Source organism: Diplotaxodon limnothrissa, linkage group LG4 (assembly GCF_057381915.1).
Source record: "Diplotaxodon limnothrissa isolate DT_005_m linkage group LG4, D_limnothrissa_male_GT1.1, whole genome shotgun sequence".
NCBI lineage: Eukaryota > Metazoa > Chordata > Actinopteri > Cichliformes > Cichlidae > Diplotaxodon > Diplotaxodon limnothrissa.
The window spans coordinates 7,573,074-7,600,753 of NC_140599.1; the positions used below are offsets into that span (position 1 = coordinate 7,573,074).

The 27,680-nt window shown below is 39.9% G+C and overlaps 1 protein-coding gene across 1 annotated transcript in view; it reads left to right on the plus strand.

Annotated features, from left to right (window-relative positions):
• The window catches only part of pdxdc1 (pyridoxal-dependent decarboxylase domain containing 1), a 34,910-nt gene that overhangs the window by 732 nt on the left and 6,498 nt on the right, over window positions 1–27,680 (plus strand). Inside the window, exons 2-20 of the mRNA XM_085351347.1 lie at window positions 443–1,080; window positions 3,341–3,437; window positions 3,859–3,927; window positions 5,235–5,318; window positions 5,413–5,559; window positions 6,809–6,998; window positions 7,455–7,523; window positions 7,618–7,696; window positions 7,913–7,997; window positions 9,165–9,213; window positions 9,875–9,976; window positions 10,121–10,246; window positions 10,828–10,878; window positions 18,930–18,990; window positions 20,127–20,185; window positions 23,556–23,661; window positions 24,104–24,278; window positions 25,831–25,949; window positions 26,055–26,176. Coding sequence (XP_085207473.1) covers window positions 3,364–3,437; window positions 3,859–3,927; window positions 5,235–5,318; window positions 5,413–5,559; window positions 6,809–6,998; window positions 7,455–7,523; window positions 7,618–7,696; window positions 7,913–7,997; window positions 9,165–9,213; window positions 9,875–9,976; window positions 10,121–10,246; window positions 10,828–10,878; window positions 18,930–18,990; window positions 20,127–20,185; window positions 23,556–23,661; window positions 24,104–24,278; window positions 25,831–25,949; window positions 26,055–26,176 — 1,767 coding nt within the window. The 5' untranslated portion in view covers window positions 443–1,080; window positions 3,341–3,363. The remainder of the gene's footprint in view (window positions 1–442; window positions 1,081–3,340; window positions 3,438–3,858; window positions 3,928–5,234; window positions 5,319–5,412; window positions 5,560–6,808; window positions 6,999–7,454; window positions 7,524–7,617; window positions 7,697–7,912; window positions 7,998–9,164; window positions 9,214–9,874; window positions 9,977–10,120; window positions 10,247–10,827; window positions 10,879–18,929; window positions 18,991–20,126; window positions 20,186–23,555; window positions 23,662–24,103; window positions 24,279–25,830; window positions 25,950–26,054; window positions 26,177–27,680) is intronic.

A 27,680-nucleotide genomic window follows, 5' to 3' on the forward strand; every position in this document is an offset into this window, starting at 1 on the left:
TGCCATAAAAAAAGTTAAACACATTTGGACAGTGTCAGGATTCTTGCTCAGAAAAAGGAGCTGATCAACATGCTCTGAAGTCAGAGCATGTTCCAGTCCACAAAAACTTTTTTTGTAACAAAATATCGATTTCTGCTGTCCCTGTATCGATACATTATTAGCAAACAAAATATCACGATACTACACAGTATCGATTTTTCCCCCCACCCCTACTGACCATGAGATAATTTCCAAGAAAAAAAAGTTAAAATGTTAATTTTATTTACTCGTTACCTTGGGGTTTTTCTCTGTTAAATTTAAAGTTTACTCCTTTTGGATCACTTTTTTCTCACTAAAAAAACATGTCCTCCCAAGGAGTAGTCTGCGATTTAACACGCTTTGTATTTTTGTTTACTTATTTATTTGTAATTTTACTGTTTTATTTCTGTGTTCGTTAAAATAGAAATTTTAAAAAATGCCACCTGGACAGTCCTGTGACAAAACCATGACGTCAGCGTTGCCAGCGTGGAACGAAGGCACGTCGCACGTCAGGTCCAGGAAGTAAACTCTCCGGTTCAGTCTGCAGGAAACTAAAAGAAGTCGGAGCAGTAAATACGTGTCCAATTCAACATTTCAGCACGCAGCTCTCCAGACCGGACACTGCGGCGTGACATAGCTACAGATTTTCTGCATCCGTTTGTCCGGGGTGCACAGCCGGCCAGCCTGTCAGCTGAGTAGTGAAGGTAAGTGAAAGAGAGGAGAGAGAGCTCGGTCCGTGCTGTGTGTGACGGACCGAGCGGGGTGGGCGCGCTTGCTCGTGTGTGTCTGTGTCCTGCAAGCTCCGCGTGCCCGCGCGGACGCACTGCTCCTATGCGCTGTCCTCTCGCCGTCTTCTGGGTGGAACCTCTACCAAACCTGTATTTCTAAGGGGACCTATGGAGCAGCCCTCGCCATAATGTACACTAAGGTGGTATGGCAGCTGGTGACACTGCTTTGCTGTCAGGCCAGGAAGGGACAGCAGCCTGATGTGACATCTACGAAACTCCTCCCCCAACAGGACAGCAGCAGTGCGCCTGTCAGAGCATAGATTTGGAGCAGATGGTAAACTTTTTTCTGTTTGAAGCTACACTATCTTCTAATACAGTAATAACACTGTAGCAGGCTAAAAGAGGCCATTGTATTATTATAAAATAAAACTGTTATACAAGTCAAAACTTAATTCAAACACAATGCAAAAGTGTGTACAGCAAATATGGATTTGATTTAGGGCTTTCTATGCTTCTATGTTTATTGATAATTAATCGTTTTTGTGATTATTTTTTCTTTTTAATTGAACACAATAATGTAATAATGCACAATATTCAAACATTATCTTGTTTTCGTATACTGTATGAAATCCCCTTTGTGGAGCATTTCCTCATAAACGCATGTGATTTCAGTAGCTGTGTTTACGTGGTACAATGCATCTGGCAGGGTCTCTCGTGAAAAATTGATTCGGGGTGAGTGGATGACGTGTGATTGTGCCTCTTTACCTTACTATCTTCACCTGTGGCCACTAGCCATGACCAAAAGAATGACATCATGGATAAAAGTGGTATAAATGAGCTTTCTCCAAAAGGGACTGTCTGGCTCTCTTCAGATAAGTGAAGAGAGATCAGAAAACCACCTGCTGCATCTTAACCACGGCTGAGGTAGTTTGGCCATCTGAATGTGATGCATCCTGGCTGACTGCTAAGTGAGGTGTTTCAGACGTGTCTGACTGGGAGGAGATGACTTAATAGATGGTATATTTCTCTTTGGTATTTAGGTCACAATTAGCAGTTTTATATATATACTGGTAATATATTTGAAAAATATGACATTAGTAACATATTAATGTTGGTGTTTGATGTGGGCACACCTCCATCTGTATCTCTGCAGTAATGTTTCAAACATTAGGCTCATAAAAGTGTGTTTTGTGCAGCAGCTGTGCAGAGTAAACACAGTGAAGTTCAGATAGTCCACACACATTTGAATGCTCTACTGTATTTTACCAATGAAATGTAAGCCTGTCAAGTACATAACCTCAGAGTTACAGTGAACAGCTGCCAAATATTCAGTAGCTGGATTAAACTCTCTGGTTAATCTGTCATGGAATAAAAGGGAATGGGCCTCACCTCGTCATTGATCTGTTTGTCAGTCAGTTGTGCAATGACTGACAATGTCCAATGAGAAACGGTGTATAAACGTGGCTGTAATTGCTAAACATTTAATGCAGTACTCTTTAAGAAAAACCTATTAAATGAAAGCTGAAAGTCTGTGCTTCAAACATATTTTCACTTTGCGAAAGTCTTTTTCTCAAATCTTAGTCCTCACTATACCCCTGTGGTTTTTATTGTGTTACAGAGACAAGATGAATTTGCATGTAATGATGTGTATACAGTACATTGGATTGTAACCCCCATATTATTCATTTATTATGTATGTACTCTATAACAATAGATATCTCTTATTTACAAGTGTTAGTGAAGTGGCTGCTGGTTTAATTAGAGAAGCTATCACAATGTGTTACTGTGAGCTATCGGGCAGCATTTTTCAGTGTTTCTTAATATTTAATAGAATTAAATAGTTCATCAAGAAGGTAATGACAAGATTAATTAAGAATCACAGTAGCTATTTGTTGCATTTGTAATCACTGTAATGCTGCACTTGTGGAATCTAAAGTATTTTATGTCTTCTGTCAGAGACATGAAAATGAAAATGAATCCCAGGAATACATGTGTAATTTCTGTCATTACAATCAGCTGTGAGATAGTATGTAAATAATATAAATGTGTTAGGATATTTTTGAACTTTATAAAAGCTTCCACTGTGGTTTACATTACACTACACTACTGGTAGTGCTATGACATGGCTGGAACAATCCCCATCCCAGTCTTTGCATGTTTCTTTTCAAACTTTTTAATTTGAACCCAATTTCTTTTAGTAGAATAGATCATTTATCCATTTCCCTATGGCATAAAGTAGTTCTTTATATTTTGCTTAGACGCAGCGATTTATTGAAGCGTGTAAACACAAAAGGACAGCATTTATTTGTTAACACACTGAGCAGGCAAACGCTCTTGTCCTTTGGTAATTTTCAGGAATCGTTTTCTTGGTTTCTTGATTCCAAAACTATACAAGTAATAGCTATAGAAGTGCCAGTCCATCTGTTTGACAACATTCATAACACCACTGGAACCTCCACCATGTTGTACAGTCTGCAGAAAATCAGTGTGCTTGAATGTACATGTGCACGTTCAGTGAATGAAATTTGTCACACAAGTGAAATTGAAACAGTAATGATGATTATAAAATGTCAGTGTTTTTAAATCTCTTCCAGCGAGCACTCGCATATTAAAGAATATGGTGGACTCCACGTTGGATCAAGTGGGAAAAAATCTGAGTGAAGCCATGAGGTTCCTGGGAGAGGAACAGAGGTAAGAGTTCATCACACTGCAGGTACAAAATAATATCAGCAAACTACCAAGCAATTATCTTGAGTTAGGGATTGTGACCTCACCAATGCAATGCATTATGGGACCGCAACATACAAGTCTGAGTTATTGGAATATAGAGAGGTAGATTCTTGTTTTGGGTTTGAAAGTTTAATTGTGGACATTGGAAACTCATCATAATGTTGAGCTGCTGGGCTGTAAAATGATAACTGCACTTACACAAACCTACTGCTGCACTAAAACGTGTTTGTATTGACATTTAATGCCATAATAAAAAGATATAAAACTACTTCATATCTGAATTACCTTTATTTTTAAGATACAGAGTACAGTCAACTGCAGGGCAGAATATTACAACACGGAAAGCGAAGTAACACTTTGCAAAATCTGTTTGTTTATTTAGAGAGCCGGAGGCAGCAACAGAGAGACAGCATTTCAGCAGAAGCTGCATCCCTGGACCCCTTCAGGGAGAGTAAGGCACACACACACACACGACAAAAACACATACACTCATATTCACACACAGGCAGTTCAGGTTGAAGATTGTTTTCTTGGCAGTTGTGATATACAGAAGTAAATTCTAATTGTCTTGTTAATGTGGGAGAAAGAACATGGAATCCTCTTTTTTCACAATACTGCGTTTGTTAAGAATTCACAGTGCTTCACTTGTTCCACATTTTATCGTGTTACCCTTATGAGATGTATGTATTAAAATGTAGTAATGTAAACCTCTATACATAATGACAATGTGAAAAAAAATTGCTTGAAATTGTTGCAAATTTCTTAAAAATAAAAAAACAACATAAATATTCACTGCCTTTGTCATTCGAGTCCACCTGTTATAAATTCAGTTAACTGGACATGATTTGGAAACGCTCACCCCTGTCAGTATAAGGTCCCATATCAGAGCACAAACTGAGCCATAAAGTCCAGTGTGTTGTGTGAGGACCTCTAAGACAGGATTGTATCAAAGCACAGATCTGGGAAAGGCTACAGAAAAGTTCTGCAGTATTAAAGGCCCTAATGAGCACAGTGGCCTCCATGATGAAGGAGTTTGGAGCCAGCAGGACTCTTCCTACAGCTGGACCTCTGACAGAGCTCCAGCATTGCTATGTAGAGAAATGAGAACCTTCCAGGAGGATAGCCATTTCTGTTGCCAGTCAGGTCTGTATGGTAGAGGGGGCAGATGGAACCCAAGCCTCAGTAAAATACACATGACAGCCTGACTGGAGGAAACCAGGCACTGCTCGACACTTTGCCAAAACCATCCCTGCAGTGAAGTATGGTGGTGGCAGCATCATGCTGTGGGGCAGCAGGAACGATGCAGGAATGTACAGAGACATCTTTTGTGTGCGGAAAACATGTAATCCATTTTAGAGAAAGGCTGTAGCATGGTTAAATGTGAAACAAATCAAGCACTGGGAATACTTTCCAGATGCACTCCATTTATCAGTGTTGAGTCTGTGTGGATCAGAGAAAAAAATACATTTAAACTTGTGCATCCTGATTTAAATTTTATTTTTTTTGAAGTCACTGAACTGATACCAGCAATACCAGTGAATCAGCACTGGAAACGAGAGACGGCAGAATATTTTCTGAATAGGCAAAGATAAGTCCTACTTCTCAACAAGTTTCAAAGTGAATATAAAGGGAGGGATAGAGAGAAGCTGACAGGGAACGCTTTGTTGTTGGACTTTTAGATTTTGCTCCACTCACTTCAGTACATTATAGTACATTTGATATGAACTGTGAGAACTGTTCCTCATGTCTCCTGTGCAGTGGTCAGGATGTTGCCACTGTACTGCGCCTGGTTCATAACCTTATTCATGAAGAGGAGGATGAAGAGGATAAACCCAGTCAGAAGTAAGTCAGTTTTATTTACATACCGCCATTTCACAATAATAGTCCGCACAAGGCTAATCAGAAAAGGCTCATCAGAAAGTGCTGTGTTCAACAGGATGCAGAATGTGGGTGAACACGGTCAGATGGCATTGCTGGGTCACAGCCTGGCAGCCTACATCTCAATGATGGACAAAGAACAACTGCGAAAGCTGACCACTCGGATCCAGTCTGACACCACCCTGTGGCTCTGCAGGCTCTTCAGGTATGACCCTGCAGCTGTGTGTCTGTGGAAATCACCATCATGCACATGCCATATGACATCTTGTCTTAATTATTAAAAGATTTCTGAAAATGAGGTCTACAAACATGCTGACTTGGTGACTTCTTCAGACTGATAATAACAGGACCAATTCCTTTTCGCTACAGACTTCATGAAATATTTACAGAAGAATAAGAAGTATTGTTTGAATTGATATTGTTTCTACAAAGCAAGTTTTGATTTTGCAAGGCCTGACGAGGAAGGCACCAGGGGCACCTCTACATTATGTTTTGGAGGCCACCTTTCCAGCTCCCCTCTTCATGCAAATGAGCTTGCTATTTTTTAAAATAAAATCTTAAAAATATGCCAATATAGAACAGAGTCCTAATATACTGCCGTTATATTTAGCATCTAATTTTTAACAGTTCTTCACTCGTCTCCATCGAGTCAACCCTCCCTGCACTCCCTGCTTCACCTCTCTTGTGCACTGTCTATTGCTTCGGTTGGTTATCCACGGGTATTTAAACTCATCCAGCTTCACTCTTATACCTGTCTCCCTCTCATTCACACGCATATATTTGTCTTGTTTCTATTGACTTTATCTCTACCATTCCACGCTCTCTTATACATCTGCGAACACCGCAGAGACTCCGGCCTGACCTCAAGTGTTAACCTATCCATCACCAGTGAAAGCAAGAAGGGGCTCAGAACTGATTGTTGATGTAATCCCACTCGCATCTTGAACCCATCTGTAACACTAGACATCTCAGCACTGTGTTGCTGTCCTCATTTCATGTCCTGTACCGGCCTCATATATACGTCTCTGCCACTACTGACTTCCTCATGTACTGCCACAGTTGCTCTCTTGGCACCCTATCGTATGCTTTCTCTAGATCTACAACAGCACAGTGCAGCTCTTTATCGCCTTTTCTATATTTCTCAATGAACACTCTCAAAGTGTTCTCATCCTAACCTGGCTTTATCAAGTCTTTCTCATAGCGTCATAAATGGCCTGTATTTGTATAGCGCTTTACTTAGTCCCTAAGGAGCCCAAAGCACTTTACACTACATTCAGTCATCCACACATTCACACACTGGTGATGGCAAGCTACATTGTTGCCACAGCTGCCCTGGGGCGCATTGCTGAATCAAAACAACAGAAATATTTCTCATAATGAAATTTGCTTATTTGGACTATTACTTTAATCCTTTTGCACTGTCCAACCGTCCATGCTGCTCATCTGTTCCTCAGGTATGAGAATGGGTCTACCTGCTTTCATGAGGATGACAGGGATGGCCTTGTAAAAGTGTGCCGGCTCGTTATCAACGCTCGCTATGAAGAATATGCCACTGAGGGTTATGTGGTCCTAAACACCAGGCAGCCAGTCATCTATCAGAGTGCCTCCTGCAGGCCTGGTCTCGGACAGCATCTGTGCAGCCAGGTAGGATGGCTGGGACACACGAGCTTTAAAAAAGGCGTGTGTAAATACTTTATAGGAATACACCTAAAGTCACGGTAATGGCAGATCCAATCCTACACTACCAACTAATTTTAGAAGTAGAGCACTATTCCTTTAGTTTTGGGGTGATTAATCATACATTTTTTGTCAATGTATGTAACAATGTGTTTACCTAGCATGATTGCTTCGAGGGGAAAGGCACCAGAGATGACACTGCTTTTATCCTTTGATTCCACTTTTTTTTTTAAATCAAACCTGAAATAATAATATTGTAACTTATACACTTCAGACTTTTTCCTTCATTTTTCCTTTGTTTTTTTTTTGTTTTTTTTTGGGGGGGGGGGAAGGACAGTATTACCATTATATAGGATCTCTTGTACTTCATCCAGTTGAATACACAATAGATAGTGATTTTCATGCCAGTGTTTGTATCATTAGCTTGGCCTGCCTCTCTCCAGTTTGTGCACAGTGCCATGCAACACCCTCTTTGGATCCCAACACCAAATGGTAGGAGAACACAGATTAGAAAAACACATACACCTATCTGTCAGGTAGTTTAGATAAAAACTATTTTGGCTTGGATCCTTTTTGTCATCGTCAGGATGTTGCCCTGTTGGAAAAACTCATCAAAGAGGACATAAATGCAGGGAAGCTTCCTTTGTTGCTGATTGCCAATGCAGGTAAATGACAGTCACAGTTTATACATTGCACTTTATATATGTCTGTGCTTAAAGAGTTAAAGATGATACATTTGATGGTAAAACAGCAATTCAGAATGCAGAGAATACTCTGCATTTTGAATATGAACTTCAGTGACTTAATTATATGTTTTTGGTATATTTCCATTCATCCAACCATCCATTCTCTTCCACTTATCCATTATTTTAATTTTTCAGGTACCCCTGGAGCAGGGCACACAGACAAGTTAGGTCGACTGAAGGAACTGTGTGATCAGTACAACATGTGGCTTCATGTAGAGGGGTGGGTAGCTCCTGTCAACCTCTAAAATAGATGGATTGCAAAAACAAAACAATTTCAAATGGATGTTTAGACTGATTTTATATTCATGCAAAGTACATTTTCGATGACCCAGCTTCTGTGATATTATGGTGGCTCGAAAATGATACTTGGTTGCTGCCAAGCAGCTGAAAAAAAAGAAGCCAATTTGTTTGGATCAATCCGAACACTATCTGTCAGGTTATGTGGGTTATTGTTGAGGCAGCAGTCTAAGCAGATATGCTCAGACCTGACTCTGGGCATAGACTACCATGACCTGGATGACTGTGAACCTTCACGGACATGTGTGAAACATTTGACATCAGTGAGCCGTCCCAGTCATACGTTCAAATCACCCCAACTGCTCCTTGCTCTCCACACTCTAAGCCCCTTCTCAATGGACGAGCTCTTTATCACTAGCCCTTTCTCCAAGGAAGAGCTCAACTACATTTCTAAGAAAACTAATTTCCACTTCTTGTATTTGCAATATCATCATTTCAGTCAATACCCAGAGCTCAAGGACATATCAAAGGGAAGAGAGTCGCTCAATCAGTGAATTGTCATCTTTACTTTCACATTCAGCTCACTCTTCACCATAGTCAATCAGTACAATTCTGCTATCTGTCTCTCACTCAACTCCCTCCTTACTCTTGAATAAAGCCCCAGAAACCTAGACAGGGTACTCCATCCTTTTCCAGCTGAGAACCATGGCCTAAGACTTGGAGGTTCTCCAGTCTTTGCCTAGTGAGGCTAACATAACCACGTCATCTGCAAAAAATAGACAGGTAAGTAGAGCAACACTTCCCCCTGATGGTTTGCCAGAATTGCTTTGAGGCAGACTGAAAGCCTATATTCGTGGCCTAACCAAACCAAACCACCCCTGCCTGCTGCCTCTCACCAAAGACAACTTCAAAAGAACAAAATTGAGCTCTTCTTCAGGAGACCGGTTCCAGAAATCTAGCTGTGTATTGACGTGATCCCAATTATGTCTAACTCTCTTGTCTTCATCCATTTTCTTACCTGTACAATTATAGCAAAAGCTTGGTTTGCACTGCTCTTTGCCACTAATTCTTGAAGAAAAAGTGGAGTTGTTTTTTTTTTAAATTTACATCGCTGCTGTAATGTTAGCTGATTATGTGTTTTCTTTTTCAGGGTTAATCTGGCAACCCTAGCACTGGGTCAGGTCACCTCTTCTATCATGGTAAACTTATATTAAAATCTATCCAATATGGGGTTATACTACAACTGTAAAAAAAGAAAGCACACTCCATTGAAATTCAAAGGTTTTACATATCAGGACTTAATAAAAAAATTTTTTTTACCGGATTCCCGTTCTTGTGTCCTATGGTAAATGCCAGTTAGGATCCATGTTGCCAGGCAGTGAGCACAGGGCAAACTAGAGGATATTGGGCACTTTACTGTTACCAGTACTACCTTCTATGACAATCTTTTGGCAATTGGAGGTGTTGGACTACCTGTGGGACCTCCATAGGATCCAGATACCATCTCATGCTGCCAGTAGTGACACTGACCCCAGTCAAATGTAAAACAGTCAGCTTTGGCGGTTGTCTCATTGTCGCCCCTCTAGTGCACTTGTGTTCATTAACACTAGAGCAGTTGAAACTGATGACCAACCCCTTTTACTACTTACCAGATATATCCCAAAAGTTTGAATGTCTTGATTCTTCACTGATTAAAAGTGTTCCTTTAATTTGTTTTGAAGATACAAGTGAAAGTTTAGAAACTCAACAGAAATAAGAGCACTTGATTCTCTCCTTCCCACAGCCTCCAATGTATGCGCCATTCTTGTAAGTGTTAATGTAAGTTCTGTGTATCGGTATTGGTCTTTCATGTCTCTGCAGGCAGCCACCAGAAGTGACAGTATGACACTGACACCAGGTCCGTGGCTAGGACTGCCGGCTGTGACTGCTGTCACCCTCTACAGACATGAAGACCCTGCACTGGTGGGCTGACATCATTTTCAGAGAAACTGAAAGAGTGCATATTGTGATCACTTTTGTGACATCTTTTGGTGATCCAGTGGGGTCTTGGGAATTATGTTTGTGCAACTCCCTCATTGCTCTGCGTCTCTGTACTGTGTCTCCCAGTCTCTGGCAGCAGGTTTAACTTCCAGCCACCCTGTGGAGAAGCTACGGGCACTGCCTCTCTGGCTGTCCCTACAGTACCTTGGTCACAATGGAATTGTTCAGAAGATAAAACACGCTACTACTCTGGTGAGGATTACTAATATAGGAAATATGTCTAGGATATGTACATAGCTACATTTCCTATATAAAATGTCAACGCGTCATCTTAAAGACTGCCTTATTGGTTTGTCAAAGCAGAAAACACAGTTACAACCAATGCCCTTTATTTTGCATAGCCATTGTACAGTTTCAGGACCATGGAGGAGCCTGTGATTCAGTATTGAGTCTTCTGTCAGTACAGAATGTTATATGTCACAAGATCGGTTCATTGGTTCAATAGACTAACATTAGTTTATGTTAGCTAACTAGTAAAAGAACCAATAATTCGTTTTCATTCCTCCCCATATCAACAACCTCCATGTGTAGAACACAAAGAAGCCATCATTTTGTGTGCATGATTACACACATGATTGCTTTGCAATGGCTTTGCAATGATGGCTTTGCAATCACAGTGATTTACTGTCTGCTCTTGAAACAACTGCTCGCTTGAATCAACTGTCTGTTTACAGGAAGAGGGTCCTAAGGCGATTGGTTAAAAGTTTACATTTATTTCAGGAATGAATGCATGACATGTTTGCACATTTGACTTCTTTTTGTCTCCCTCCTAGAGCCAGCTGTTCCTTCAGAAAGTACAATCTCTAACCTGTATCAAAACATTGGTAGGTGAATTTTTCATGTTCTGAAATTAATCATGATGTGTACCATACTAAAATGTGCAGACTTAGCTCAAAATGAAGGATGGCTTCTACGAGTAATGTTAATGAATATGAAGGAATTCGTTTTTAGCAACTGATTACAAAATATCCAGATGCACCTCAGTAAAAAACCCAACGCAACAAGCAAACAAAAAAAAAAAAAAACGCCACAATTTTGCAGTGTGCAATGATGAAACTGAATATCATTTGCTGAAGTAATAGTTTGTTAAAGTATTTAAATTAGTGTGTGACAAAAATTGTCCAAGATGAGCCGTAAATATCAACAGGATTACAAAATACCTTTTAAGATGAAAGATGTGAAGATGGGTGTGTATTATGGTGTAGAGATGGCACGATACCACTTTTTTATGTCCGACACAATACCGATATCATAAATTTAGATATCTGCCGATACCGATATGAATCCGATAAAGTGTATTTTTTAATCAATAAAACTGTTTTTTTTTTTTATCTTGCTGCATTTTGTATAAGTTCATACTCAAGTTTAATAAAAAAAACACTAAAGCTATTTAGTTATACCTGTATGCAAATAATACACTGCACCCAAAATATTTCATAGTTCAGCAATACTGATCAATCTAATAAACTTAAACCTGCACCATCCTCCCTATTCTGGTATTTTAAAGAGTACTTAGCAGAAAAATTTAGCAGCCTAACTAATAGGGCTGCCAACTCCCAGCAAAAGAAAAAAACATAGGGAGCCACACCCCACCCTCCACCTCATGATGCTTAATCAACGTAATCAACTTTATTTTGATGCAGTGTGAAAGAAATTGCACAGAAATCAATTATTTTCAAGAGTAATTAAATAGATTCAACATCTCTCTTCAACAGAATTGCAGACTGCACAGATGGTACCTTCTCAAAGGAAAAAGTACTGTAGCTTACTAGGATATATTAGACTTTATAGTTACTATATACAGTAATGGACTTCTATATTCTTTTACATCAGATAAAAAACTTTGGGTGTAAGATTCAGATAATTATTTATTAAAAGCCAGACATTTTAAATGAGAATAAGAAAGAAAAGTATGTCTTTGTGCCCCCCTTTCCCTGTTAATGGCCTAACTGCCCCCCTGGCTAAACTTTGCTAGACCCGCCCCTGCACAGTTACCAGCCGTCAGCTACGTAGAAAAGGATCCTGGTGTGGAAAGTAATATTAAATAAAATCTAACAGCAGTTTATCAAGCTTAAACATGCTGCTGTTGTTTAGCCGCTGGTTTCCTCTTTCTGGTGCAAAGTGGGCCAAAAACAAACAAGAGAGAAAAGCCGATCAGCTGATCATTGATCAGTTTCATGATTGCAGTAGCAACAGGAGAGGGAGGGAGAGAGAAGAGGCAGTCGCTCCATATATCAGTTGTTAAGCTTAACGTGGGAATGCTTTACTAACATTCAGAGATGAACTTACACACTTTCTTTACTTCTCGCTGGGATAACTTTCTCCGAGATGAAATGCCGGTTTGGTAGCGAGGCTCCAAATGCTCAACCAGACCGCCGACAGGTCTCGCAGACCACAGCCGCTGAGTTACGCCGTGTCGCAAGCTTTGTGAGATGCTTTCCTGATATTTAATGGATCGGATTACATTTTTTTATTTCTCTCCGATATCCGATCCAGTAATTTAGGTCAGTATCAGACCGATACGTAATATCGGATCGGTCCATCCCTATTATGGTGTATTAGGGCCAGGTTTTTATGTATAATAATTATTTGTAAAATGTGTGATTTAAACAAAATATATATATCTTGGGATCTGCTGAAATCCTGAATGCTGAAATGCTGAAAATTGGAAGCAACCTTTGAATCTTATTAGCTCAGAACTGAATAAAATATATATATTTTTAAATGTGACATAAATTGCCAGTAACATTTGAATAAGACAAAAGTAAGGGATAAATTAAATATTAGGATGCACAGTAGGATTGTACATGACTAGTTGACTAGATATCTGATCGTTGCTATGGTCACACATACTAGTTGTTTAATCTCATTGTTAATTTTAACTGATGGTCAGTTTGGGTAAATAGCTGTGTCATAAATGTTATGCAGCTCTCTGCATTGTTGTTGAAAAGTCTGATCTTTTTGTTAACACTATTGTTGTTAGTTCTTTTAAAGACAACACAATGAGAATGTGGATAGAAGCCGATATGAGCTTTTTTAAAGGTGGATGGGCTCTCCCTTGGCAATAGTGTGAGGAGTTGAGTGATTCAGGAGGGGCCCCAAGTAGAGCTGCTACTCCACCACATCAAAAAAGCCAGCTGAGGCAGTCACATCCTAGGTAAGGTGTTCAGGCTGGCCATGTCCCACCGAGGGGATAGATACAGGACATGCTGGAGAGAAATTATGTCTCTCGGTTGGCCTGGGAACACCACATAAGGTGGAGAAGGTTGCTAGAGAGACGGAAGTCTTGTCGTGACACTTTCCATTCGCAAGTTATTAGTTGTTTGGATATGAATTTGTCATATTTCAACTTTTTTGTAACATATTAAACACTGATTTGTTTTAATGTTCTTCTTCTTTGTTTGTTTGGAATATAATGTGGAATATTCATAATGCACAATGCGAGGTGCCACACAGGTAAGTGGCATGAGTCATTATTGAAGGATGTGATTAGTGACCCCCAACATGAAGATGGTTTTGTGTATTCCACGGGCTAGTTGTCAGGCGGCTTTTGCCTCCTGGTAGGGTCTTCCTTGGCAAATTGGTCCTGGGTGAGGGGCCAGACAAAGAGCATTACAGAAGACCCGTATGAGTGTAAGATCAAGGGAACCGTTCACCCTTCCCAGGATGGAGTTACTGGACCCCCAACCTGAAGCCAAGCCCGTGCAGGGGAGCTGAGGGAGAGCGCCTGGGGGCCAGGCCTCAACCCATGGGGCCTGGCTGGGTGCAGCCTGAAGAAGGGACATGGGTCCACACTCCTGTATGCTTACCACCTGCAGGATGCTCTTTCCCCACCTCTCTGGTGGGGAAAGAGCCTGAGCTAGTGTGTGAGGTTGAGAGATAATGACTAGATATAGTTGGACTCACCTCAACACAGGATTTAGGCTCTGGAACCAGTCTCCTGAAGAGGGCTGGACTATGTCCCAGTCTGGAGTTGCCCTTTGTGAGAGGCAGTGGGCTCGGGTGGGTATCTTGGTATCCCCTCACCTTGCTGCCTGTATATTGGAGGTTTTTCCAGTGGACGAGGGGGGTTAGCTCATTTATGCACCAAATGACAGTTCACAGTACCCGGCCTTGAAAACCCTTGGTGGGGTGCTTGAGAGTGCTTCACCTGGGGACTCAGTGAGACCTGAGGAAGGGGCGTGACTAAGAGGAATGGCCTGCCTAATCTGAACCTGAGTGATGTTCTGTTACTGGACTCTTGTGCAAACCACACTTTGTCCATAACAAATACCGTGTTAGAACCTAAAGGTGTCCATGAGTACATGTGGCACCAGGACCCTCTTGGACACCTGGGTGTCCAAGAGAGGGGCTGAGCTGAGCTGTCAACTGATCAGCATTCTCCCCCACCACCTAATCCAACTCAACATCAGTGGTGGGGGAGGATGCTGGACAGACCTGGCACACCTAAACATATAGTGAGGGTGGTCTGGGAATGCCGAGCAGAGGCCCTGGTCCCGAGATCTTCAATTTGCACCTTAGGCAGAGCTTCTAAAGGGAGAGGTGGCATTCCAAGGGAGACTAGGGACATTGAGTTCAAATGAATCATGTGCAGCACCTCTGTTGCTGAGGCTGCTGCACTGGGCTGCAGCCACAAACCACCTGTCATGGTGGTAACCGGATGGTGGACACCGGACCACACTGTGTATAGTGCAGAAGTTCACATAGCTCCCATGACAGGGTGGAGTGCTCCTGACTTCAAATAAGTATATTGTTAGACAGTAAACGGAATACTTTTTACGGACCTTCTTAATCCCAGTGATATATAATAGAGGAAGTAGAGGAGGAGGATGAGGAAGGTGACTCATCCATCACTGAGGCAGCTCCTTGGTGGCAGAACACCTATCACATTAAAAAATTCTACTTCACCAGCAAACAAAAATCCAGATGAATTCATGGTGTCTCACTTTTTACTTGTATAACCACAACAGAGGCAGTGCAGACTGTCAAATAAAGGCAAATACAGCAAGACAGCTCCTTACACAACACACCAGCTTTATCCCTGATCAGATTTGCACACTGTTAGCCCTCTGCCTTACTGCCACATATTTTAAGTACGAGGATTTCTATAGACAAAAGCATGAATGTGCCATGGGCTCCCCAGTATGACCCACTATATCGAACCTTTACATTAGAGGAAGCTCTTGGCTCTTTCAAAGTGATAACATCTAGCGACTGATACAGATAGTTGGATGATATTTGGGTCAAAACCTGTGCTGTTCACATCAACTCAGTGGAAATAAAAAGTTCATCTTGAAAGATACAAAAGATAATCGTTTTCTGTTTCTGGCCTGTGCTGTTGGATTTGAGGAGGATGGAAGGCTCAACACAAGTACTCGACAAAACTCCCTAAAAAAAAAAAAAAAGCTAAGGGAAATAGTTATATACTGTGCAATGCAGCAAGGAGTGCACAGACCTCAACACTGGAGAAACAACAGCAGCCAGATAGCAAAACATAGAAGAGCTACCTTGACAGGACAAGGCTCAGCTCTACACCTAGACTCAAAGGATAAAGGTCACTCACTTGAGGACACCACTGTTCATGTTTTGTAAGACAGATGGTTTGAACGAGAAGTTCACATAGTTCGCATGACAGGGTGTTCTCACCTGAAACTTTTGGTGGCAATAAACCACACCTTTTTTCACACTTTGGCTCATGTGATGACACACTTGATTAATAGTGGGTCCATGACTTCATTCTAGTCTTTTTCGTAAATTGTGGTTATTTGTGGCAACTTGATCAAATGGTCAATAAGATTTAAAACACGTGGAACAGAGGCTGATTACTTTCATAAGGCTGGAAAGAAAATGACTCTGAGAGAGTGATGTTGACAGAATTGAGTTTGACAGCGTGGGAAAGTAAAAGCAATATGAAGCATAAAATCACAGTCTATACAGATGCAGTGAACATTTAGTGTTCTGCTAATGAGCTCTATGGGCATATGTGTGTGTGAGAGAGAGAGAGAGAGAGAGACTTCCTTTTTGTATGTTTGTATAACTGTAGTTATAGTCAGTGTGGGTTACTTTGGTTCCAGGGTGTGGTGTCGCCGATTCCACCCATCTCCAGGGCTTCTCTGCAGGATGTTCTGGGTTCTCTCATGCTGTCTATTGTACGTGGGGCCAAGCCTCTGCCCATCTTCCTCTCTACTCTTTCCCCAGTCCCCTCTGTCCTCCCTTTTCTTGTTTTGATTTTCTTCTTACTATTAATCACCATTTCCCTTCACCTACATCAGCTCAACAGTCTTCATTGGCTAATGGATGGACCACTTCTTCTTAATTGTTTATGTTATTCATAACTCAGGCATGTTCTTTGAGGTACTTCAGAGAATGCCTCTCTACACTCGAGTTGTTGCATTTGAAAAAAATAATTGAGTCATGCACCCGTGCCTTTACTTGGCACTTAAATACATGTCGATGTAAGAGTATTGATGTTACTAGAACTAAAACTTTTTTCAGTCCACTAAGCTTGCAGAAATAAGTAGTAAATAAGGTATTTCTTCAGCTGTTAAACATGATGCATAATCCTCAGTTATGGGGTTGTTGTCAGGAGTTTACATATAAATTTGGGCTTTTAATTATTTCTTTGAACTGTTCTTTTTTCATGATGGGAGATTATGCAGCATACAACTTTAATAACTTGGGTTTTAATTGGATATTTCCTCTAATCAAACGTGCACATAAGGGCTCAGATATATGCATACACATAAATATGTCATTTTAATGGCTTGGTTTTCTGGCAAAGACACAGCTTTTAAGTATAATGGACAAATCTGAGGTCAGGGCATTAGAAAGGCCAGAAGCTTAATATTAGCCTGCTTTGGTTATTCCAAAAACAGTTTTGATATGAGTTTGGGATCACTATCCTGTTGGAACACCCTAGTGTGTAAGTTTCAATTGTCTAGCTGTTGATTGGAGTCAAGTTGAAGATTTTCAAGGTAGGCCCCCTTTCTTCATTATTCAGCTGACTTTGTGCAATGTATCAGTACCACTAGCAGCAGAATAGCCCCAGACCGTCATACTGCTTGAGAGTTGGTTCAATGTTTTTAGTTTTGAAAGCCTTACCTTTGTCCTTCTAAACCTTGGGGTTGCTGTAGAGCAAGTAAGGTGTGTGAATATTAGGTAAAAGGCACTTAGGTGTAGAAAAAAGTTCCTTTATGAATAGGTCTGAATGAGGCATGTTGTATAAAGGACTGAGATGAATTCTACTACTTACTAACATTCTCAGAGCTTTCCTTGAGGCATCCTTGGTTTTGCAATATGATAGCTATTATTGTTTAAAAGAAGATACAAGCTGAGAACAAAACCCTATCTACTTACTGCCCCTAGTTTGGAGGTGTGAAAAACTTGGATAATATAAAAATGAATGGCCAGTTCTGCCAGATTGAAGGGGTTCACCCATGCCTTGAAATTTCACTTGGATAAAAGAACAATGTGTCTTTAACAACCCAAGCATATTTGAACTAATTATGACCCTTACATCAAAAGCAGAAACAGTAACCTTCATTTCAGTTCAGTTCCCAGGCATGATGCTTGCCTTAACCTATCAACTGAATGTCACTGTCTTTGTGTTTTAGCAAAAGATGACTTGTACCACGTGCTGAGATCAACTGTCTGTTTAATTGAACTCTGGCTAGTCCACTAAGCTTGTCTCTAACATTAAACACGCATGTAGTGTTATATTCTCAGAACTGCTTTGTCCAGCTGTGCAGTTCAGACTTTTAAAAAACGGTTTTACAGTGATATTGGAGCAATGCTGCTCGGAGTTCTATAATGATCATTTGATGGCAACCATGGACCACTGGTTCTACTTGACCTGCAGGGAACTGATTAAGTTCTCATTAGAACTAGTTGCCCTGAAGCAGTGGTTCCCAACCCCCAGGCCACGGACCGGTACCGGTCCATGAGTTGTTTGATACCGGGCCGCAAGAATTGAGGCTTGGGTGTTCATTAACTCGGTTTCCCTGGGTCTTTTCCCGTGTTGTCGTTGTGTGTCTTATTTTGAAAGAAATATTTGTGCGTTACCATAGCAACCAGAGAGCATTAAGGGGCAGAGAGGAGGATGTTACTCTCAATGTTGTTGGTGCATTTTTAGGAGGACGCTGCTAATAAAGTTACACAATTACACAGTGAATTGACGTTTATTATTATATTTACAAAATACCACAGTTTTCGTCTTGGTCCTATCATTTTATTTTGTTGTACTTATCCATGGCACTGTAAAGGCTGGTCCGTCAAAATATTGTCTGACATTAAATCGGTCCGTGGTGCAAAAAAGGTTGGGGACCACTGATCTAAAGGGAGCCAATGCATTTATATGCAAAATATCTCCTCAGGATGTTTTGCATATAAACTGCTTTTTTGGACCAAGCCGTCAGCAAACACTAAAAGCTGAGTGTTTCAGTCCATCTTATATTTTTTTATTCATTTGTTTAGTATACATCCATTCATGATGGCATCATGTTTCCAGTTAAAACTAGCTGGCATCAAGTTAAACCAACATTTAACCAGTTCTTTATTGGTCAAAGTGTTCGTTTAGTGGCCATATTATTTGACCAGCTAAATCCTCTAAGCTGGAGCTTTGATTTGGCTGCTTCATACTGTGAGACAAGGACTCACTTTACCACCACCATACAGATATTACTTGATAAGTAATACAGAACCTCTATGTCCATCCATTACCACAGACATAATACATTCAGAAACCATGGACACCAAGCGTTGATGCTTAAATATGTGTTTACACTGCACCCTTTCATTTTATGTTAACTGTTTCTCCATGTTAAAAAGTTACGATGTGAGTAAGGATGCCTGACCTGTATCTTTGTTTGTCCTACAGGTTGAGGATGAATCAGACTCTCCTGTGGTGCTATTCAAATTTAACCAAGAAGAAAGTACTGGTAAGACTTTCATGCTCTCAAAATGCAAAAATAAATCAGAAGTTCTATTAAAGACTAAGGATAAGATAAGACAGTATTTAAGACAGATGAATAATTATGAAACTTGAGCACAGCAAGGCAAATATTGCCAGCTAATGACTTGAGCAGCCAGTGTTTGAAAGCTACAGTCTATCAATCAACAGGTCATCTATGGAGGATGTGAATGTGCGATGTGGTATGGAAATTGTGATTTTAAAAAAATTTGAGTTCACCTCCCATTAGCAATGATATTAAGGTGTTGAAAAGTTTGAGGATGATGAATGGACTGTCATTTCTTGGGAATGGGACATTTCGTCATCATTTCTTCTACTTGCTGGTGTAGACCTGCTGCATCAATCTTCCTCTGTCCTCCAAAATGTTGCCCTCTGTTTTAATAAACTACAACGCTATGTAACTCTTGAATCAGAATCAGAATACTTTATTGATCCCTGGGGGAAATTTTTTTTTTTGTTACAGTGCTCCATTATAAACCAACATAAACCAACATTAACAAGACAGACAATACGCTAACTAAGAATAGTACAATATATACATATATATACATAAGTCACTCATTAATAAATAGCTGGAAAAGAAACATGTGTAGTTGTAGCAACTGAACTGAATTGAACTTGCGATACTGTAAAATGTCTTGACCCACCTCTTCTTATTTCTTTATATTTTGATAGCCAATTAGGAAGTAGTTGGAGCAATTTATTATAACAGTTCAAAATATAGAAAAACATTGAAATACACTAAATAAGGCAAAACAGAACTCTCTATAACTCTCTTGCTATTTTATAATGTCTTTAATTAATCTTCAGGAATAGTTGCCTGACTTTTTGAAGTCTGGTATTCAAAGGTGTTTTTTGCCTTTATTCTGTGTGAATTAGATATAACAAGGTGCTGATGGGCAAAGGAAAACTGTGAAAGCCTGCTCAACACCACTTAAAAAATAGAACAAAGTTTCCCTCCTTCAAAGCATACAGTCTTTACATGCATTGTTGCTCTTGCGAAGAATCAACTATCAAAATGAAAATGACTGAGATGTGACATCCAAACAATAAGATCACCATACACAGATATCGATCTCGCTTCCTTCTGTATTGTGTGTTTAGCATCCAGTGAGAGTTTCTGTGCTGGAGAAAAAGAGGTCCTTGATGCCTTCAACAGATGGGTGAGTGTTCTTCTTTTTTTAACATGTACTGTAGCTTGCAATTTTGCGTCTATGCTAGTCAAAGCTGCTCCAATCTACTATCCCATGTAAGTGTCTAAAACATCAGTTAAAACAGAAAATGTGAACGGTGACATGGAAGTGTTGTGTCCATCATGCACTCACTGAGCACTTTGCTATTACTGGGTTGGACCCCTGTTTCCTTAAATCTTCGTGAATGAAATTGAACAAGATGCTGAAAAACATTCCTCAGAGTTCTTGACATCACACAGTTGTTGCAGCCTTTTCTGATGGACATCTATGATGACACATCCCAGATGTGTTCTATTTATGGAGGTCATCTCAGTACAGTGGACTCATTGATATATTTGAAACCAATTTCAGATGATTTGAGCTTTGACACAACCCATTAGACACTGTGGTCATCAACAGATGGACAAATGGTAAAGAGCAAATGGACTGGTTCTTACATAGGACTTTTCTACTCTACCCGAGCACTGAAGCGCTCAAATTTGGCAATACCCATATTGACTACAACTGTGCATTTAAACAATGCTCAGTTGTCTTACCTACAAGTCACATTTTAACCACATATTCATATAGTGCTACACACTTTGAGCACTGTATCTACTTCACATCCACAGTCAATTTACAATTTCCAGTTAACATTCCAGAACAAAAGTGAAAGGCAGAGGTGGCAACAGTAAGGACATTCTGTACTTAAGTAGAAGTACAAATACCGCTGTTAAAAACTACTCCAGTAAAAGCTGAATTAGTGATTGAACTTCTTTACTTAAGTAAAAGTAAAAAAGTACTGGGTGTGAAATATACTCAAAGTCAGAAAGTAGCTCTTTGGGGGAGGTTTCTATTCGTGCAAAGCTAACTGAACCTTGTCCTATATTAACTTCAAAAATATATTATTTTCTGTTGCTACACTGTAGAGGGTCACTTTGCCTTTACAGAGTCAGGGGTTAAAGTGGATTCAGGAACTGGGGGAACCCTAAAACTGGTTGTAATGGCTCAGTGTGGGGAAAAGAATCATCACTAACAATCATTTCTATTGTGAGCTCCAGTAGATTAGTCTGTGCTCTTTGCGGATGTTCACGACTTAATTCAACAACATATCAGCAGATGTTTCATGAGTTGTCCTGGCAGATCCATTACACTGACACAACACTGTTTATGGTGGCTTTTTTCTAGATAGTATGAAGTTGGTATCAAGGTGGAATTCAGTCAGTGGATCTAAGGATCATCAGCTAAAATTCATATTAATCTGCTACATTTGATGTAAACTAACTCTGACCATGAATCCACAGTCACTGTGCACCAGTCACACACTGGGTTTCTTTGCGGGGGGGTTTTGCATCACAGTACAACAAACTAAACTGTTTATCCTGCACTAAACTATTATTAAGCAAGTATTTTCATGCAACCTTAAATAGCACAGTTAGTATAGCTTACTTTGTTTTGCAGGATGTTTCACAATATGAAAATGTCACATGTGCAAACCCAGTATCTGATTTTAAAACATGAGGACTTGCATGTTGTAATGTTTGCATGCCTCAAGCATTAATGATGACACCTTCAGTATTTCTCAGTTCCATTCTTTAATTCTCAGGCTTGCAGCGGCAATACAGTCTGCAGCGCTAACTTGTTCCTATAACATTTTTTCGTTCTTTCTTCTACTAATTTCCTTCCGCCTTACATTCGACCTTTTCAAAATAAAATATCTGTAAACATCACACATGTAAGCTTTAAAAGTGTTGTTTATCAAATCCCACTGAGCAGGCCTTACCTTTAAATCTAAGCTCTCTCCTGTCCCGTCTTTCTTATCTGAGAGAAGTTGACTCTTTCTTTTTCTCTCCCTGTGAAATATAGCAGCTGGACCTTTAGCTAGCAACACAGACAAACTGCACACAAACAGTTTGTGCGTTTGCTGATGTTTGTTGAGCTGTAGAGAAATTGCATTTGAAATGATCTGACACTTAAAGAAAAGTCATTACCTTTATGCTCATTCCTCTTCAGTAGGACTCGCTAGATGCCAAAGTACCACAACCTCAATGTATGGACACCCGAGGTCGTTCCGGTGTGTGGCAACAAAAACTAACTCCCCTAAAATGTGTCAAACCAAAAGTAGCGAGTCTGTTTTACGGAGTAGAAAGTACTGATATTTGTTTAAAAATGTAGGGAGCAAAAGTAAAATGTGGTCAGAAAAAAACTACTCATGTAAGTACAGATACCTGAAAATTTTACTTAAGTACAGTAACAAAGTATTTGTACTTTGTTAATTCCCACCTCTGGTGGACGGAAGCCAAAGGAACCTGTGGAGGCACAGAGGAAACGCACGACTCCACACAGAAAGGTCACTGAAAGATTTGAGGACACGGCACAACTGTGCCTCATATTAGTAATCAAAGCATGCCAAAAAATGCCTGACACACTATTATAATGTATTTATACCATCAGTGATGCCAAGGATCAAGTTACTCACGATCATTTGTGATTTTTACAGTTAAAACTGATCAGACCAGGCAACAGTCGCCTGAAGGTGCCTTATATTGCAATGTAAAGACCTTACAATAGTACAGAGAAAACCCCAAAAGTGAGAAGAGCCCCTATTGGCAAACACTTGTTGACACTAGGAATGAAAAAAATGGATTTTAACAGTATGAAATCCCAAGCAGAGCCAGGCTCAGGGAGGGACAGCCATCTGCTGCGACACAGGAAGTCCCCAGCAGCCTAAGTCTGTTGGAGCATAAATAAGTGAGGATACATGGCCACCTGATCCAGCACTAACTATAAGCTTTATCAAGAACAAACAGTTTAAGCCTAATCTTAAAAGTAAACATGGTCTCCTAAATCCAAACTGGGAGCTGGTTCCACAGAAGAGGGTCCTGAAAAAACCCAATCTACTTTTATATACCCCAAGAACCACCTTCACTTTCAGCCAGCAACCAAAATGGGTGAAATCTGCTCTCTGTTTCTAGTCCCTGACAGTACAGCAGCATTTTGAAGGCTTTTCAGGGGTTTGGCTTAGGACAGACCAGTAATAATGAATTACAGTAGTCCAGCCTAGAAGTAATAAATGTATGAACTAGTTTTTCAGCATCACTCTGAGACAGGATGTTTCTAAATTTAGAGCTGCAGCCATTTTTTGTTTTATATGCAATATTGTCTAGCAACATTTTTTTAAAAGAAAAAGATTTTTTAATTTCTACATTTGATATTTTGTCTTTGTACCAGTTTACATTGTTTAAATTGTGAGCTTGTCTAAACTGAACCTTTTCCTATAGGTCCCTTGTCCTTCTTGTTTCTTCAGCAAACTGAATTATATATATGTATTTTGTTTCTATTTTTTTTTCTGTTGGGGTAGCTGGGTGAAGAGCTGGCTGAACTTGTTCCCACCAGTGGAATAGATGTGGTGGAGCTTGAAGACGAGGCCACCTGCGTACGCTTCAGTCCCCTCCTGACAGCTGCAGGTAACATGAACTTGTGTTCACGTTACAACATTCTGCTCTTACTTATATACAATATACACTTCAATAAGGAAAGGGGGGAGGGGGAAGAACAATTAGAGAGCACATCAGATCTCAGTGGGGGGAAAATGCAGGCTGGGTACCAAGGATGCCACATCATTTGACGAAAAGGACATAGTAATAGTTGGTGTTCAGGCTGCTGTTGCTATCCAGTAGAAGTCTGTGCCTCCCCAGATCATCACTGACCCACCACCAAACCGGTCATGATGAATGATGTCACATGCAGCATAACATGTGACACACAATACATATTTATGCAATGCTTTTATCTATGCCTAAACACTTTTTATCGGGTAGGGCTCGATTCACTGACTGTTCGATCAGCAGATAACTACCACCTGAGTAGTTAGGAGACATGCAACTCTCACTTCTCATTCCCTTCTAGTTCTGGGGACCCGGGAAGAGGATGTTGAGTCCATTGTGGAGAAAATGACAGAGCTGGTATTTGTAATGAGCTCCACAATGTCCCTCAGAGAAGACTTCAGAGAGGAAACACACAAACGTTCACCCTCACTCAGATACATAAACGAGTTCGCCTGGCCTGGACTGGGAGTTGTCCGGTAAGGGTGCATGCAGCTTACATGAAGTTCTTTACTAAATATGTTATTTGCATATTTATTAATCAGTAGTAGTAGTAAGATCAAAACAAAGACGTAAAATGATTTATACAGTGCTATATAAAAAGCACTTAAATATAATATATTTAAATGATTATATTAGAGAAAGATAACCTGAGTAAATACAAAATATCGTTTTTAAATGATGATTTCCTTTATTGGCCCTTGCCCTGTGTAAAAAGACTAAAATCTCAAAATAACAACACATCGTGCGAATCATCCCACGAGCGCATCGACGACTTATCCAGGATGTCAAAAGCCTGACAACCAGTTATCAGGTTCAGGAGGCAGTTATTTTTTCACAGAAGGCCAAGTAGATTTGGATTCTGTTGTTTAATAATTGAAACCATTATTTAAAAACTGCATTTTGTATTAACTCAAGTTATCATTGTTTGATATGAACATCTTTTTATTGATCTGAAACATGTAAGTATGACAAATACACAAAAAATGAGAAATCTGGAAAAACTTTTTCACAGCCTGTATATCTTAGTTGTATCAAGACAGTGCATATGTTTGTTATTTTATACATGGCTCAGTTTCCATTGACTAGTAAGTGACAAGGTGAGATGATTTGTTAGTCCTTGTAGGAACTTGACTGAAGTCCACAACCGTAATTTAATGACTTGTAGAGACTGGCTGATACAGCATTTGTAAGACCCATTCCAATACAATACTGATGTTTGGTGATATATTGTCTTTTTTTGCTTTCAGACACACAAAGTAAATACATTTGTTGTGTGTAGTTATTTATTTTTTACACTCCCCACAACTCTGCTCAGATTGGTTGTAGTGTTTGTTGCAATCCAAAGAGCTGTTCTGCCAACAGTGAAGTTGGAGAGTACCCTCGATGGGAAAACCATGCAATATCAACACTCATGACATGGATAAGGGGTGTTCTTCCATTTCCACTTTATTTTCAAATTTTCCTTAATCAGCTGTTACAAATCTCGATACTGATAAAGAAGCAAATGGCTAATGTCAAAATCAATTAAAGTCAGTGATATTAGTCTGCCAAAGTTGGTCACACTCTGACTGGACATGGTAAAGAAAGGGACACATGTATGCAGTTAAGGTCTATTGCCATCAAGGCAGAAAGCCGAGCATCGAGTCCAAGGAACTCTGTGGTGGGGCATTTCTTTGCACTGGTCAATGGATATTGATGGATGAAGCCAGACAACCATATTTATTAAAATTCCTTCATCTTATCATGTCCTAATTTGCTGTTGTTCCATAGCACTAGCATAGCAGACATGAGAAGAAAGGAAGCTCAGTGTCACATAACTAAAGCCTTTATCTGTTTAATTAGTTAAATTATCATCACTCTAAGAGAAACTATCAATGTTGCATATTTAATTTCTGTCTTTTGGTCTTTAGCAGTATTCTCAAATTGCTTGTGACAATTTGAGAATACTGCTAAAGACAAAAAGACAGAAATCTGTTTGTTTTCAGTAGTTTTCACACTTGTGGATGTGATTGATGCTGTGATGTTCAGGTATGAGATGCAGGCTAATGGAATGGATGAGGACAGGAAGAAGCAGGAGCAGGAGAAAATTAACACTGAGCTACTCAAGAAACTGCAAGACCTTGACACTGACATCCTGTTTTCCACTGGTGGGTACCTCTACTTATCTGAGAGGCTTTTGGAAAAAGAAACAAAACACTGTTTTAACCATTTCTGTTGTTCTTTCCTCTGTTTCTGTTTGTTTCATTTCTCAGGCCCTGAGTTCGTGACAGAGCAGGGCTGCATTTTTGTGGGAATGGTGACAGATGATGTTGATGTTTCAGACCTGGTGGATACAATAGCTGCCCTGGGCAGGGACATAGAGGAGAGCGGGAAGGTAAGTCCTGCTTTCAGTTTGCAGAATATTTGAAAATCTTTAGATGGCGTTTGCAGTTAATAACTTGTTCCCAGTTCTGATTCAGTTGTTGCTGTATTGTTGGCAAAGCTGCCAATCTGTTTACATTAGCTTAACCATAGATCTGCAGCTAGCTATAAGGTAGCACACTATTGTTTGTCAACTAACACAAACTGACTAACCATCTAAACATCTCTGATATTTCTGCCTTATTTTATATCTGAAGTTATAGCAGTGTTATATCTTTTTATTTGCATTACTTTTTGTTCACTGATTTTAATAGATTTGAAAAAATCTGAACCATTTTTATCTCTGTTGTAACTCTCTACTTGTTTGCTTTTGGGAACTGAAGGAGCATTTGGCTAATGATACTTGACTTAATGAAGTGACAAATCTAAAAAGTGACAAATTCACTGAAATAAAGTGATCTCTTGCTTTTGATCTGAGAAAGCGGTTTCATGAAACCCTCGCCCGTTTGCATCCATCCTTTACATTACTGCCATCTTCTTGGCTGTTGTCACTGAAAGCTGCACTTCTTTTGTCTGTCTCCTGTTAACAATGATTTCAGCCGGGCAAGCTGAGAAGCCAGCAGCTTTTTTCTGGGGCTTTGCACATGCATGTGTGAATAGACCTCTGGTCTTTGAGGGTAAACTAGCTTGTGTGCTCTTACCATCTGCACAGATTAGCATATATGAGAAATCACTTAACTGAGTGAATTTAATAAACTTAACCAGTGTTCTGACAACACTCCATCTCTATTCTTCATCAGTATTTTTCATCTCCCTTTATCGATATTAATAGTGCATATAATGCAGCAGGTGCAGGCTTTTTTCGTTGTCAAATTTTATATCCAACTGTACCAAAGTGGCACACGCCTTACATCCTTGGGTTTACCTCTTTCATCTGGTTTAAAGCCAAGGAAATCCCAAATTGGTGCTTTGTATTTTTTGGCAGCTAGTTTCTCTATGTTTGGACTTGTTCTGTGTTCTAAACACGCAAATCAGTCTGTGCATGATTACATTGCTCCGCCCATCAGAAAGTCACCTGCATGACCCTATCATTTATTGGACTGATGAATGTCAGTTGGAAAAATTGTACATATCGCTCAACCTTATCCTAGACAGTTTAGGCTGATGTGATATTAGGGCTGTGCGATATGACCAAAATCTCATATCCCGATATAAAACATCTATCGTCCCGATAACAATATAAATCACAAAAAATGTAATATTTTCTGTAAATTCTGTGAATCTAAGGTAGGTGAAGTGTTTCCAGCTGGGCATCGTGTACCTGGAGTCGAATGTTTTAACCGATGCATGAAACTATACATTGTTAGACATAAGTTGTAACGGCCGCTTATTACACTTAGTATTTATTACACAGCCTGTTCTAACGTTTGAGTCTAAGGTTTATTTTTTAGCACCTCACGACTCTTTTTTTTTTTTTTCTTTTTTTTTTTGCTTCTCATCCGTCAATACTCTGCATA